The 16,692-nt window shown below is 43.6% G+C and overlaps 2 protein-coding genes across 2 annotated transcripts in view; one reads left to right on the plus strand and one right to left on the minus strand.

Annotated features, from left to right (window-relative positions):
• Positions 1-5,753: 5,753 nt before the first annotated feature.
• On the plus strand, positions 5,754-8,814 carry KLHL34 (kelch like family member 34). The gene has a single exon (XM_017862183.1). The coding sequence runs from the start codon at positions 6,353-6,355 to the stop codon at positions 8,288-8,290; it is 1,938 nt and encodes a 645-aa protein (XP_017717672.1). The 5' UTR covers positions 5,754-6,352; the 3' UTR covers positions 8,291-8,814.
• Positions 8,815-11,005: 2,191 nt separating this feature from the next.
• CNKSR2 (connector enhancer of kinase suppressor of Ras 2) overlaps positions 11,006-16,692 on the minus strand; it is a 66,247-nt gene continuing 60,560 nt past the window's right edge. Inside the window, exons 7-8 of the mRNA XM_017862184.1 lie at positions 14,979-15,175; positions 11,006-11,759 (exon numbers count right to left, since the gene is read on the minus strand). Of these exons, the coding sequence (XP_017717673.1) occupies positions 11,544-11,759; positions 14,979-15,175 (413 nt within the window). The 3' untranslated portion in view covers positions 11,006-11,543. The remainder of the gene's footprint in view (positions 11,760-14,978; positions 15,176-16,692) is intronic.

Consider the following 16,692-nt stretch of genomic DNA (forward strand, 5'->3'; position numbering starts at 1 on the left):
CCAGATTCTTTACCTCCTCCCTAAATGAGGAAGAATGTTTCCAGTCCCCACCTCCTTTGGCTGGCTTCTTAGGATATTCCCCAATTCATCCAGGAGCCTCTGAAAATGTGGCATCCAGATGGAAAATGGGGGATACAGGTACCTTCTGATTTGAATATTCAATCAAATGTTGTTTGGGAAAATGTGTTGCTTACCAAGTCATCAACTCACGCCTCAGTGATCCACTGTCATCTTGTGGAGGGGTGAGAAGGGCAAAAGAGACCACAGTATATTATTAAGTCATATGACAAGGGGCAGTGGCCACTAATTTTTCCCCTCTAGGTCTCTGACTTCTGATCTTTTGCAACTAGTAGACTTCCTTCCTTTTTGGAAAAACATTGACATCATAGCCAGAACAAGTTGTCACTGAGAATGGTGAATTCAGAATGCAGCAGAAATTATTAATAATCCTCTGTGACAGTGGTTCTTAAACTTTCTCATGCATCAGAATCATGGAGAGTGCTTGTTAAAACAGATTACTGGGTCCCACTTCCAGAGTTTCTGATTTGGCAGGTTTGAGATGAGGCTGAGAATCTATGTTTCATAGCAGGTTTCCAGGTGATGCTACAGGAGGATCACTGACAACCCACTCCTCTATGACAATTCCTGACTGCTTGGGCTCTGGTAGCATGACTTTTCAGAAGGCTTTAGTCAAGGGAAGGAAAAGGAAAAACTCGCATCTCTTGTGTATACTGTGTGCCAGGAGCAGTCAAATATATTATAATCTTATTTTAACAGTGCTATGAATGTAGGTGCTATGAATGTATTCTCCTTTTAAAAATAATAAAATGACACAGAATTTAAGTTACTTGTTTTAAGGTCACATGAGGGTAGATCTGGAATTGGAGCCCAAGTCTGTCTGACTCCAAAGCCCAGTTCTTCCCCACTCACCACACTGCTCCTTAAACTGTCAGCTGAGCCAGAATGTCAAAATCCCTCATAATAAAACACACACACACACACATGCACCCATACCCACACTCCACTTCTTGAAATCCTTTCACTTGAATTGCATATCACAAAAATACATTTCACATGCTCAAAAAATGGTCTCAGAAGGAGGTGCAGATAACATAGAATGTTTTTCTACTGCATGTCTATTATTGTTTGTAATCATGTTTTCACAATAAACTTACTATGTGTCAATTTCTAATAATAGGCTCTCCACAGAGGTTGCCAGAAGCCATGTGTTGGAAAGAAGTATAGTTGGATTGAAAGGAGCCAGTAATGACAGATGAGAAAGGATTAACCTGCCAAAACACTGTATCCTAAATACCAAACAGGCGAATTTCAGAGTTTTATGGTTTTGAGAAAAGGTTTCCAATATTATCCTTATACAAAGGGGTTTTCTTCCTCAAAAGTGCGTTACAATGGATGAACCTTGAAAACATTATGCTAAGTAAAAGTAGTCACAAAAGACCACATATTGTATGATTTCATTTATATGAGATAAGGAGAATCTATAGAGATAAAAAGTAGATTAGCAGTTGCTTAGAGCTTTGGGGATTGGTGATATAGGGAGGTGACAGATAAAGGGTACGAAGTTTCTTTTTGAGGTGATGAAAATATTCTAAAATTAGACTGTGGTGATGGTTGCACAACTCCGAATATACTAAGAACCACTGTTCAATTTAAATGGATGAATTGTATGATATGGAATTATATCCTGATGAAGCTGTTACCAAAAAGAGCACACTAAATTTGTAAAAAAAATATTAAATGGCCATTATACATGGAAGTTCATAATTTTGGATTTCTATAAATACATACAATTATTTTAGAGGTGGCAAGAACTCTGTAATTTAGATTTAGCTAGGGAGGGCCAATTGGAGAAAAGTGGAGTGCTCTGGCTGATGAGCATTGCCACCTTGATGTGGGAAGTGAGGTGAGTGTTTGGAAGACTTTAGTTCTAGGGTCTGTCACAGGATGTGAAGATGCATGAAGGGATCAGGGACAGCAATTCACTGTCCTGATGAGGGGTAGGGGGTTCAGGACAAATTGCAGGATCTCAATAGGTATTCTGGGGTGAGTAGCAGGGCCTTCAACAGAAGCCCAGCCATATAAATTGGGGCATGGAGGGTGTACTGGGGCAAGAGGGGCACCTGGGCATCTGGGGCCCTGCATTTGGGTAGGAGGAGTAGCAGTATGTGTGCCTGGATGCTGAGAGGCATGTGAGGTTAGACTGGAGTTGCAGGGTTGCACGAGGTAGTAAGGCTTTCTCAAAGGAGTTGAGTCCACCTGGACTCCTTAGTCGGGGGCCACCCATGGTCATCCACTTGATTCCTAGGGATGTAAGCTCAAGACCTTACCAGGATGTGCCCTAAATCCTAGCTGTGTGAGGGAAAGGAGAACAAGAGATAAGGAAGTAATTGTCCCTATCAAGTTTCCTTTAATCTCTTTACTCCTTCCCTGTATCTGTTCAACTCAACATTACTTATGCCAAAGACCATGACAGAGGCTGCAGATACAAAGACCAATAAACAGTCCCTGCCCTCCGGAATTTATAGCCTAAAAGGGAGGGCAATTCATAAGTAGATCATTTTCAACATAATGACCTCATCCTGTTAGATCTGTCTATCAACATTCCTTCAGGTTGGGTCGCAAAGCGTGCTTCTAGGGAATCCAAATCGCTATGGTCTGAATGTATATGTCCTCCTGAAATTTATATGTTGAAACTTAATCTCCAATATGATAGTATTAAGAAGTGTGACCTTTGGGAGGTGAGGAGTGTCATTACAAAAAAACCCTGAGGGAGTCTGTTAGCCCCTCACCCCTCTGCTATGTGAGTACACAGTCAGAAGGCACCACCTATGAAGGAGAGAGCCCTCATTAGACACTAAATCTGCTGACAATTTGATATTGGACTTAGCCTCTGGAACTGTAAGCAATAAATTTCTATTGTTTATAAATTACCCAGACTAAGGTGTTTTGTAATAGCAGCCGACACGGACTGACACCAACTTAAGATACACATCTACAACAACTTTAAAAAGCACACATTGAAATTTTATTTAGCATACTTAATATTGCACAAATCAAAACAATTGAACTCATGGACACAGAGAGTAGAAGGATGGTTACCAGAGTCTGGGAAGGGTAGTGGGGGCTGGGGAGGTGAGGAAGGTTAGTGAATAAAAAAAAAAAATGGAATGAATAAGACCTACTATTTGATAATACAACAGGGTGACTATAGTAAATCATAAGTGTGCATTTTAAAATAAAGAGTGTAATTGGATTGTTGGCAACTCAATGGATAAATGCTTGAGGGATGGATTCCCCATTCTTCATGATGTGCTTATTTCACATTGCATGCCTGTATCAAAACATCTCATGTACTCCATAAATATATACGCCTACCATGTACCCACAAAAATTAAAAATAAAAAATGCACAGAAATTAAAATACTTATATTTTTCATACATATTACTCAAAGGACAATGATTTTTTTTAGGTAGACTGACAGTTACATTTTCTAAAGAAGGTCTTATAAACACACCTAATATGAAAACATCTTCAGTTAACACAGTTCATCAAACCTTCAATGGCAAAATATGTTAAGGTAGCATGTTGGGTCATGTGTCAACAATAAACACATACTTGTTATGTAAAACTGGATTTTTGATGTTAAGAGTTTAAAATCTCTCACGGCATCTTTATTCTCAAATAAGTGTGACATTTTGGATTCAATCTGGAAGTGTGGTGATGGACAGATCAGATGGGATAGGATCCAATTTCTGGATTAAATATATGCTGTTTTAAAAACCTACTTAAACAGCTTTAAGTTGAAAAGGGGATAAGTGTACTTCATCACCGTATTTGGCTTAAATAAACTGTGTGTTGCACTATTTTATTTTTATCATACATAAGGTCACATAATATAGTGGGGAGGGAGCCCTTGATTCTAGTACAAACTTGGTAACTTAATATCCAAGTCATCCAGACAAACCGTACTCTCACTGGGGCTTGTTTGTCACATTTGTTTAAAAAGAAAAACAAGATTTCAGAGAAAAGGGACAAAGTTTGACTAAATGATCTCAAAAATCCCTTGTAGCAAAATTCTGTTGGGTTGGGTAAAGGCCATTTGAATTCAAAATGTCATCTGTGCAAAGTGAACCAAGCTGCTATTTTACTTGTGAATCAATAACTTTAATGCTAAAACCCCCAAATCCCCACAAAACCAGCACCCGTCCCCCCAACCCAGCTTTAGCTCTAACATTAGGAATTCAAATTGGAGTATTTTTAGCCTCTGGAGTTTAAGGAAGCCCAATTGGAGCCCCTGCCTGCACTTTATAATTTGGCTAATTTAAGTCATAATACAGTTTCATCTTTGACAGCAAAATCATTTTACTAATACTTTTATGCATTTAAAGAATTACTTCTAATTGGAGACTTTGTAAGTACTAATGGCATGCCAGGTAGGAAATGACAGAATTTTATCCTTCCTTGAACTGCTTTTCCCTATGAAATACAACCCCAGCTGTCAGAAATACGAGTTATTACAGATGCCCTCAAAAGGCTCACCTAAAAAAGGCTGCCAGAGGGGTTGCACTAGAAAATAGAAAAATCAATCCCTGATGAAAGCAAAAGAAGTCTCCAAATTGGCAAAATAAAAAAAAAAAAAATAGAAAAGACCAGTTATATTAATCATTTAGTTATTCAAGAACAGTATGGAGATGGAGAGATGCTTTCCTAATGTCTCAAGATCAGGGTGGTTCTAGTCATTTCCATGCTGGGGTGTTTCTTGTAAAAAATAACTTTATGAAGAAGGGCTCTAAGAAATTCCAGCTTTACCGAGCTTTGCAACCGTACTGCTCATTATCCCGGGATAACATCGAAGATGTAGCAGCCAGTAATTAGATCAGAGCGTGGAAAATCGGGGAGAGAAACTGGAAGGAATCACTTTTTTTTTTTAAAAGGAAGTGGTCACTGAGTGGCAGAAAATCCAAGTCAACCACAGTTTCCTTGTTCATGCTGCAAAGGGATGGGTCGGGGGAGGGTCCAAGAATAGGAAGGGAAAACTCAGGTGAGGTCTGGGAAAGGGCGTGGGAACAAAGGTGAAATGAGCCAGCCTGGGAGACGCGAGCTGCCTCAGGAAGGGCTCAGAGTAGGCCCAGCATCTCACAAGGGTGAGTCCAGGTGAGGGACATGTTACCTAGCGCCGCTGGCGGGGAGCCTGGGATTCGCCCGGGCGTGGTTCTCGCCAGTGCCTCCTCATCGCGCAGCGGCCTACTGGGTGTCAGCGCGCAAAGTCGCAGCTTAATCCTCGCTCCCGCTGGATTAATTAGGGCCTCTTTAAAGCAGAAAGTTGAGCCAGGGCTTCTTTCCCAGACACAGGGGCACCGGGAGGTCGACACTCCTGCTGCCCAGCCGGGCGCCCCTCCGCGGACGCTACCGGGTCGAGGGGCTCCCGCGACTCGTGCCTCTCCAGTGAACTCCGGCTCCCGCAACCCCAGCCGGGTTCCTGGGACCCTCTGGTGACACTGGTGGCCAGTAGGGTCACTGGAGTCAAGCCCTTGGCCAGGGCTGCTTCACCCGTGCCCGTGCCCTCGGTTCGCGGCCAGCAGTCAGGGCGCGGGGCGGGGCGCGCCCGAGAGGCCGAGGCGGCGCGCTATTCCTGTCACTGTGAGCTACCGGCATGTTATGTGCGGCGCCCAATCACGCCTTTGACCCGCCGCTCTGACCTGCGCCCTCCCCTCCCTAATCCCCTAGGCTTTCAGTTGATCCTCCGCGCGGAACAAGCTCATCCCCCCGCCCCCGCCACTGCCCCGTAACCAGTTGTCCCCGGCCTTTGCGGGTGCCCGCAGAACCTGTCCTCCTCGTCCACCCCCGAGAGGTCAGTCCTTGCCCTGCACTCCCGGGACGCCGCGTCTGCGCCGTCGGAGATTCAGCACCCCAGGAATCCACCGCAGCTCGGTTCTTCCAGGTGATGGTGTGCGGCCACCGCCGCCCCTGGCGTGCAGGTGTGGGCTCTCCACATTGGGCCGGGGAGGGGACTTTGGGCAACGCGCTGGAAGCCTCCACAGTCGTGGAAACCAAGCCCCACACTCCCCGGAGGCCTCAGAATTCCGCGCCCTCCGTTACTAGGGGCCTCCGAAAACCGTTTTCAGACTGGATTTGCTCTGAGAGGGGCACTGGGCGATCTGCAGGTCTGGATGAAGGAGCCCTGGGCTTTAAACTGAGCAGGCAGAAATGGGCCTCTGCTAGGAGCTCTGTGGCTTACGCGGGGGTCCCGGGAGTGTCGTGCCCCGGGATGCCTCCGGCCCTGCCCAGCAGGCCTCTGGTCGCGCCAGGCTGCTTCCAGCCCTGGGCAGAATGAGTTACTTCCTGTCTTACTGCAAAGCTCATGGCGGCGCGCTGCTTACCGGCTACCAGGCCCTGCGCGCCGAGGGCTTTCTATGCGACGTGACACTGGAGACCGAGGGCAGCGAATTCCCGGCGCACAGGTCGCTCCTGGCGTGCTCCAGTGACTACTTCAGGGCCCTGTTCAAGAGCCACACTCAGGAATCCCGGGCGCGCGTGATCCACCTGCACGTGCCATCGGCAGCCGGCCTGCAGCGCCTGCTGGACTTCATCTACACTGCCTGGCTGTCGCTTTCCATGGACACTGTAGAGGACACTCTGGAGGCCGCCAGCTACCTGCAGGTCACCGAGGCCCTGGGGCTCTGTGGGCGCTACCTGGAGCGCCAGCTGGCTCCAGAGAACTGCTGCTTCGCCGCCAACGTGGCGTCGCGCTTTGGCCTGGCTCACACGCTGGACGCGGCCGAGCGCTGCATCGTGCGCCACTTGCGGGAACTGCTGGCGCGGGGCGCGGGTCCCGCGGGACTGCTGGAGCTCAACCCTACATCGCTAAGGGCTGTATTGGGTGCCCCCGACGTGGCGCGGGTGCCCGAGGCCCGGCTGCTGGGCTTGGCATTAGCTTGGCTGCGGCAGGAGCCCACTACTGAGCGCCTGGCACACTGTACAGAGTTGCTGGAGCATGTCCGCTTTGGCCTGGTTCCCGCCGACGTACTGCGGCGCGTGTACTCGGGCTCCGGCCTCGTGCTGCCCGCCCGGGTCAAGGGCCTCATCATCCAGGCCCTCAACTACCACACGACGCCCTCCCGCCAGCCACTCATGCAGGGCGAGCAGACCAGCATCCGGAGCCCCCAGACTCGAATCTTGTTGGTGGGGGGGCGCAGGGCACGGGAGGTGGTGATTGAGGAGGTCGTGGCCCCGCAGAGGGCAGCTAGGGGCCGGGTCGCCGCCCCAGAGCCCGAAGAGGAAGAGGAAGAGTTGGAGGAAGAGGAGGAGGAGGAGGAGGAGTGGGAGCTCACCCAGAACGTGGTGGCCTTCGATGTGTACAATCACCGCTGGCGCAGCCTCACGCAGCTACCCACACCACTGCTGGGGCACAGCGTGTGCACCGCGGGCAACTTCCTGTTTGTTTTGGGTGGGGAGAGCCCTTCAGGCAGTGTAACCTCTCCCCTGGCCGACAGCCCGCGGGTAGTCACGGCCGAAGTGCACCGTTATGACCCGCGCTTCCACGCTTGGACCGAGGTGCCCGCCATGAAGGAAGCGCGGGCCCACTTCTGGTGCGGCGCGGTGGGAGAGAGGCTCCTGGCCGTCGGGGGCCTGGGCGCGGGCGGTGAGGCGCTGGCCTCGGTGGAGATGTACGACCTGCGTCGGGACCGCTGGACGGCAGCTGGGGCACTACCGCGGGCTCTGCACGGTCACGCGGGGGCCGTCGGGGACCGCGGTGTTGTGTACATCTCGGGGGGCAAGGCAGGGAGAGGCGAGGGCGGAGCGAGCAGCCTCCGGGACTTATACGTCCTGGGCCCTGAGGAGCAGGCTTGGAGCAAGAGGGCACCCATGGGGACCGCACGTTTCGGGCACCACATGGCAGTGCTGCGCGGCGCTGTGTTTGCTTTTCTGGGGCGATACGAGCCCTTCTCTGAGATAGAGCGCTACGATCCTGGCGCCGACCAGTGGACTCGGTTGCGGCCGCTACCCTACGACCGCTTCTGCTATGGGCTGGCCGTGGTCGAGGAGACAGCGTTGCTGCTGGGCGGCCTCAAGTGGCGGGACTCGCGCCAGGTGCCTACCCGCAACGTGGTGGGCTACGACCTTGACCTGGACCGTTGGGAGGACATCGGCTGCGCGTTGCCCTGGGCCTGGAGTGGCCTGCAGTGCGCAGTGCTGCAGCTGGCCGAGGGTGGGGACGAGGAGAGGGAAGGAGAGACTGGAGAGGCGCTAGATTTAGTGCTGGGCTGAATGGGTCAGTCCAGTTTCCTTCCGCAATGGAGGAGAAAGTAGCGCTTGGCTAGTCTTACAGAGCAACGGACGGGCTTTTTCTAAGAAAGGGACTCTGGGAGCAGAGTGGCTTCTGAAGGTTAACAGGCAAACAAGGCCTTGAGCAAAGAGAAACATTTCTCCTTGAGCTAAGAATGGGAGACAGGGGTGTTCAAATAGAAGGCTATATGAATCAACTTCAGTGAGCTGGTGAAATAAAATTTTTAGAAAGGCTCACGCAAGGCTAGAAAAGGACTTCCACAAATAAAATATGACCTTATTTTCCCTCTTACAGTTAAAGTGTTTCCCTAGGTGCAAAACAGTGATTACTTATGTGCCAAAAAAGAAAAAAAAGGCCAAAAAATGTACCACAGGAAGTTTATACAAAACTCAGAAAATTGTTGGTTATAAAGGCTGTAATTAAGTCCTAGGAGATGGCATTATCTGAATAAATTGTGAAAGGAGAGTGCCTTGGTTAAATACCATGAAATCATTGTAAGGGGAACTATGATTTTATGATCCGGAGCCATGGTTACAGTTCTGCTCTGATGGTTTGATATAAATATGGAACTGAGAGGGAAAAAAAATCTCTAAGCACTTTTTTTTCTCTAGAAAGTATCCTAAAATTTTTCTGTCACCGGTGTCACCCTAGGCTGCTTTTGCCCTGACTTTAGACAGCTCACTGGTTTTAAGTCACATTTCATCAACCTTTAGCCATAATAATCAGGCTCCTCTGGTTAAGTGGAATGTCTAACCAAAACAAAACAAAAACTGATTTCTTTCATACTCTTAAATGTTCATTCTGCAGACATACTGTAGATTATATTTGTAAAAAATAATTAAGTTTTGGTTGGTGGTACCCCCACTTCCCCCCAAAAGAATCAGCAGAGAAAGGAGAGAGGAATAGGCAAAGTTTAAAGTTGTGTCAGGTAAATGGGAACCAGCTGATTGTTTCAGGGCTAGATAAGATACTTGTATATACTGGAACAGGTGCTGCTTTGGCTTGTATCACCAATGGAAGGAGCAAGTTAGAACTCGACAACTGGGGTGGGGTGTGGGCTGTATAATATGGTCACAAAGAAATGTGTAAGGACTTGCTGATAAAGTAGGCTTAAGATTCATTAAGAGCTGAATTTATTTGACTCAGTTTACAGTACTGGCCTCTCTCCTAGAATTTGAAAACGAAGCAAGTAAAATGTACAGATATATATAGTTTAAAAGGTCTCTTCATGCTAGGCTACACGAGTCCTGTCAAATTCATATTTAATTTTACCATTTAAAACAACAGAGCTGCTTACAAAAGTAAAAGCTGCTAGAGGCAACAGAGGCTAGTCGTCCATCAACTGCTTGCTGTTACAGGCCACAACCTGGCACTGTATAACAGCGACACATCGCATCAGTGTACATATATTTTTAGGTGAACACACCATTGTCTAGTAACAGCAATAAGTCTAAACACCCGTAACAAGGCACACTTCTTTTAGGACAAGAGTTTTTTTTTTTTGTTTTTTTTTTTTTTACATATACAAAATCCCACAATTTATGTGGCATCATATCCATGGCAGTAAATAAATGTTTACAATAAGTTCTTTGTAAATGATAAAATATTAAGCACTGACCTCAAAATTCCAACAAACAATTAATACATTGATTCTCATCGGCATTTGACTAAATACTGGATTAGCTGAAAGTGTGTAGAAAGGCGCACTCTCCTGTACAGTATGTGCAAAGCCTGCAAACGATCAAGTGATTCAATGGTGGTTTCAAAAGCAAAAGAGAAGATCCCCGCTGGGGAGTTGTATTTCTCCTCTACAGCAAAAATTGTCACTGGATATATCTGAACTCTAAGATGAAAGTTACATCACGAGCGTCAGGCAACATATAAAGCTGATTAGATGTGGATTTAGGATATAGAAAGGAAAAGGAGGTGCCTTTCCCTCCTGAAAAAAACAGCAAATTGGTGACTGTACGTTATGACAGCGCAGACCACTAAAAAGGCAGCAGCAGTCATTTTCATGCGATCACTTCAAACAGACCTTATAAATGGAAATATATGAAGAGGACTTCTTTAACTCATCCACTCTACAGAACATTCATGAAGCAGGAAAAACCCTCTATATGTTCTCCTCATGAAGTCAATGTGACATCTCTCTCGAATGACGCATCACCCCTGCCCTTAGTAGGGAAGTACATTTTATTTTAAGTGTGTTTTTTATAACACACATCCAGCCTGTAACTAAAGCAATATTGTACTTCCCTGCCTGAAGTATAAATACGTAAGTTTAATTAGTGGACTAGGAAAATGGAAAACTAAGTGAAAGTTTGATCCATCTTCAGTTTATACCTGTTGTCTTTTTAGAGTTGGAGTTTAAACATGATTGGGCGAATTAATCTATATATAATATAGATATAGTTAAGGGCGTTAGCGCCTTCGGGTGTGTTAAGTCAGTTTTAAAATCCCCTCTCAATTCTTCTGTACACAATTCAGCATCCCATCACTACAAAAATAAAGGAGATTTAAACCAAGAAAATAAACAGCGCTCTATCTTCATCATTTTGTCCTTAGTTAGGCAAAAACATCTACAAAGCTGTGCCCTTGATACACCAAGTGGTCCATAGATTTGATAATATTTCCATTACTAGCTTCACAAGTTATATAGACTATTAAGCGAATATTAGATACCTTGAACTTTCTTATGTCAATGGCTCTTCTATTTGCTTAGCTCTGTATGTGCATCACATTTCACAAAATAAAACTACAGCATTAAACTTGTGCAATGTTTAAGAAAATTAGAACATTTAATAAATATAAAAAAGGTAATTCTTCCACCCCACAAGATGTCTGCACCGTGAAAAAATGTGATTTACTTTTGAAGTCTTGTTTATATAAAATTAACTTAAAGGGAGAAAAGATGACCATAGATAGAAAACTGCCTTTTGTGGTTTTACTACTTGAAGACCACCTGTATTTAGAATTGTTTGCAAAAGTTAATTTTAAGTCATTAAAGACAGTTGATTTTGCACATGGTAAACATAAGCTGAGCACTGATTGCATATAAAATATACAAATGCTCATTAAAGATAGTGGTATTGTGACCATATATGGTTTGTTTCATATAGTTTGGTAACATTAAAGTATAGCTTGTCAAGTGTTCCACACATTGATATAAAAAACTACCTTATATATGTGTTCAGAGTACCAGCAGGTACTAGATGGCCTGAAGGCAGAATACATTTAGACATGCGTTTCAATGTATGAATGAGTGTGTGTTAGAGAGGAAGTGATTACATCTACTTCAGAAGAAATACTCAGTGGGTCATTTGAGGTGGTATTTTGACAGATATCCAAGAAAAGGTCGAGGTACATCTGCTTCCATTGTTGGAATTCTTTAGATGTCAAATCTGGATTGTCTAGGACTTTATCGATAATGGCTACTTCCCCTTCTCTGGCCTGAAAAGAAAAAGGAGTCAACAATTAAGACAGGGACAAAGTTTTATTCAAGTTTAAAATAAAAAGTTAATAGACAAAACATTTAAGCCCATAAGAGATGGCTTTGGATACTCACACCCACCCAGTTCTTTAGACTCACGTCCTAAGTGTACTTTTTTCTACACCCGAGGAATGCCTCCTTTTGCCCACTGTGTGGTTTGCTTTTTCTCTTTGCCTGTCCTTTTGGCATGCACTCAGAAAAGTTTTCTTCCTCATTTATGCCCCTTTACTACTCCATCACTGCCACTGAGTACATTTGTCATATTCTATTTCTTGAGTTACTTTTGCATGTGTTCTATCTCTCCTGCTTTATGGTAAACTTCTCATATTTGAAAGAGACTGAGCATGGCCCCCCTGTTACCATAAATACATAATTCTTGCTGTGTAAATGCTATGGCTCCCTTTCTGTAGCACTGGGGGCCTGTAAGGGAGAATGGCTCTCCCTTCCATGTTGGAAGCTGGGTCTCAGCTGAAGACTAAGCTTCATTTTGGTATAACTCACCAAGTTAAAACTATCACCTGGGGAAGATGAAAATTTCCCAGGTGGAAGGTGGGATGGAGAAGTAGGGGTTAAGACAATCTGAGCAGCTCAGTCCTGCCTTTTAGGGACTCAAGCAAAGCTTAGGGAAGTGTAGAAAATGTTCTGCAGGAAGTAAGGCACACACCTCTGGGCCAGCCAGAGTTGGGAGGCAAGGAGAACAGCAAGGTGCTTAAGAAGTTGGTCTGGCCTCACAGACCAGAATATGGAAGAGGGCTGGGACTGAGGATGTTGTGAGTTGCCTGTGTGGGATCTGAGATCTGTGCTTGGTGAGGGGGACAGTTAAAATTCCAGGAACTAGACACATCCAGGGTTGCTTGGCCAGCTGTCCTTCCCTAATGAAGGAATCCATTCCCTATTAATTTTCCATGCCAAAAAGCATAGGGTTCTGTAGTTCATTTGTACCAATGAGGGGCATTTTTTTAACAGTGACTTTTCATTATCTTTCTTGGCCCCAGAGAATCGAGTGGAGCGTTCATGTACCTGGTGATTCATCAATACTTAGTGAACTGAACATTGGCAGTAGCCACATATTTTGTCACTGGAAGAAAATACCTTGGGGGACTCTACAGAGCATAAAAAACAGGGAAAAGGGGCTGTGAGATAGAAGGAGAGAAACAGGTCTTTAAGATTCATGAATCTAACCTGCTTCAAAATGCCTGCCTGCCTTCTAAACCAGGCAGTTTAGAACTGAATGGGGGAAGTGGAGAGGCTCTATAAGGTGGGAGGGTGATAATATCTTTGAAGTAGGATTAGTCACTGTAACTATTCTTACGACTATTATAGCACTCTCTAAAAATTCTGCTCTTCCCAAAAGTCCATTAAATTGTCCCCTGGATTTACAGTAGTATTTGCATGACTACCAATTAAAAGCTAATGGAGTCTGAAAATTTTGCTGCTTGCTATCTGAAATTCTTTCAAGTCATTTTCTAGTTTGTCTGTCTCTTTGGTACTCACCTATATTTCAAAATTACAAAACCTCAGCAGCATGCTATGGATCTGAAATATTTCCCAAAGGAGTCCTTTGACTTTTTGTTTCCTGAAATTACTACAGCAATACTGTGATAGTTCTTTTCTGTTTTTTTTTTAAAAATTATACTTTAGTTCTGGGATACGTGTGCAGAACGTGCAGGTTTGTTACACACGTATACATGTGCCATGGTGGTTTGCTGCACCCATCAACCCGTCATCTACATTAGGTATTTCTCCTAAAGCTATCCCTCCCCTAGCCTCCCACCCCCCAACAGGCCCCAGTGTGTGATATTCCACTCCCTGTGTCCATGTGTTCTCACTGTTCAACTCCCACTTATGAGTGAGAACATGTAGTGTTTGGTTTTCTGTTCTTGTGTTAATTTGCTGAGGACGATAGTTTCTAGCTTCATCCATGTCCCTGCAAAGGACATGAACTCATCCTTTTTTGTGGCTGCATAGTATTCCATGGTGTATATGTGCCACATTTTCTTTATCTAGTCTATCATTGATGGGCAATTAGGTTGGTTCCAAGCCTTTGCTATTGTGAACAGTGCCACAATAAACATACATGTACATGTGTCTTTATAGTAGAATGATTTATAATCCTTTGGGTATATACTCAGTAATGGGATTGCTGGGTCAAATGGTATTTCTGGTTCTAGATCCTTGAGGAATCGCCACACTGTCTTCCACAATGGTTGAACTAATTTACATTCCCACCAACAGTGTAAAAGTGTTCCTATTTCTCCACATCCTCTCTAGCGTCTGTTTTTTCCTGACTTTTTAATGATCACCATTCTAACTGGCATGAGATGGTATCTCATTGTGGTTTTGATTTGCATTTCTCCAATGGCCAGTGATGATGAGCTTTTTTTCATGTTTGTTGGCTGTATAAATGTCTTCTGTTTTTGTTTTTTAAGGGCACAGGGCCTGCTCAGGTGGCTTGTGTGGTGGGCCCTCTCCTTCAATCTCCCACACATACTCCCCCACACACGGTGAGCAGGGCTCGCTTGTCTGCCTCCTTTTCCAACTTCCTGGCTCTCTGCTCTCCTTTCCTCACCACCTCCTCCCCAACCTGGAGGCATATAATAAGGAGACTGGAGGCAATGTAAACACTTACGGAAATGTATAATAGGAGGGTAACATGTAAGTTGGGAACTGATAGCGTAAACAGAATGATTATACAATTTCTACATGGAACACAAATCACCATGGCTTCACCCCAAATGCACTGTAGTTCATGCAGGAAACAATCATGAAATATCTCAAACTCTTTTAGCACCCACTATTGCATTCTGCATGCATGCTGTGTTCTTTTAATAATGCTAATAATTATACCACATGGTAATTTTATCTTAGAAAATCTATAGACTGAGGAATAACACCAGCCCTGCATTTTTAGAAAACAATTTAAATCACATCCTGTTTTCTCCTAGAACTGAGTAAAATGACATTTAATCAGTGCTTTGAGACGTTAATGAAAAGTTAAGATGATCTCCTCTTTACCAATATACTTATTATGACATAGAAATAGCTCAGCTTCAGGTTCTTACTGCTTACCTCTTCTTCTCCCCAGCCCCCAGTTTGTATTTCTTAGCCTACAGTATCTGGTAATCCACTTTAGGAATGAATCTCTTCAAAGAAATTTGTCCTTCCATTTCTTGTCTTACCTTTAAAGTGCTTTTGAGAATTCTCAGCCTGTGTAGTTTTTCATTCATTACAGGATCATTACATCTTTTTATAAATGATAGCTTGTATTCCATCTTGGTTGAAATACGATGTTCTCCTAGTGGTGACAGACTGGCCTGCTCCAGTGCCCTGTATAAATCTTGCAATGAGTCTCCTAACTTTTCTTCTCTACTTTCACCTGCAATGTCCAAAAAAATAAAAAAAAAGAGAGACAGAGAGAGAAATGAATTCATTGCAATAAAGTTATTTGACACACTGAAAATTTATTAAAATATCAAAACTATCTGAAAAACAGGATAATGAATGACTATGAAAACACTATTATATTAAAAAACAACAACAAAAACCCACAGCTGCTAGTTATATTGGGTAACATTAGCTACAGATAGCTAATTGTTTTTGATTAACCAAATATACTCTTGATAGCAAATTGCCATATATATCTTGAGTCTAGCAAGTTCAAAGAATTAGAATACAAAAGGCACACAACATGGAAACAATCCTGCACATTATCTTTTAAAATATTAATGAATATCCTTTATCATTATGCTGATAAGCATAGAAATGTTGATTAATAGAGCTTGCCTGGTTTAGCAATACCGAATGAACTGATTTTTACATTTTTCCAGATTTCATAAGATTGAATGGCATTCAATGGAGCATGTTTGATTATAAAAATCTTCCAGTTGTGCCACAGAGGATTATTAGGTTTCATGTGACTGCCATAGTAATGCCTTGTACATTGTAAATATAGTAACTGATCATAAAGTATCAATATTCTAATTAAAATGAAATATGGGAATATGTTTATATGCAAATATGGCATGTGCTAAGAGAAGATACTTAGTAAGACCTGAGGAGAAAATACTCCAGTTAAATATTTTTGAGAAAAAAATGAGAGACTGGCTCAATAAGGATCTTAGACATAGTTGAACAAATAAAACTTCCATCTTGTTTTTTAATTGCCTGAACACTAATGTCATATCTTTCTCAACAATGATAAACAAAGATGAACTAGGATTTTGCTTGGAGTGGCAGATTGGAGTAGGGCTATATCATCTTCTTTAAACTAGATAGCCAGAGTCATATTTAAGTAATTATATTGGCCCAAAGAGTAAATATGGAATGTTGTTCATTCCACAATGGTCCATGTGAATATTTTAGGCTTTCTGACATAGTTTTAAAAAAAGATTCCTTAATTGGTAATGATGCCATTTAATATTTAGATGCGCCAGGCAGCAGGGTAAATGCTTAATCTTTATGATCTCATTTAATCCTCACAACAATACTAAGAGCAGATCTATTTGATCTTCTTTTATAGCAGGGCAGTATCTTGCTCAAAGTCACACTTAGTATAAGTGATGGAGCTAGAATTCCATGTGGGCAGTCTGACCCCAGAATCCACAATTTTAACAAGAATTCTATACTGCCAATTTTTTCAGTTGTCTTTTGAAATGTGTATTTAGCAGTAGATGCCAACAAATGTGAGACTCCCTTAAAATGCAGCATTCAAAAAAATTTTTTTAAATGACTGTATGTAAAATTGTCAACAATGCCCAAAATGTACAGTACCTTAACCTAAAAAGATAATTTTAGGATTAAAAAGTAGGTTTATTTAAATTCCGCATTCAACTTTTGGCTCTGCTACTGAAGTTAACAACTAATGGTAGGTATAGTCATTGAGTCCTTCTATTA

This window comes from Rhinopithecus bieti, unplaced genomic scaffold (genome assembly GCF_001698545.2).
Source record: "Rhinopithecus bieti isolate Rb0 unplaced genomic scaffold, ASM169854v2 scaffold_64250, whole genome shotgun sequence".
Taxonomy (NCBI): domain Eukaryota; kingdom Metazoa; phylum Chordata; class Mammalia; order Primates; family Cercopithecidae; genus Rhinopithecus; species Rhinopithecus bieti.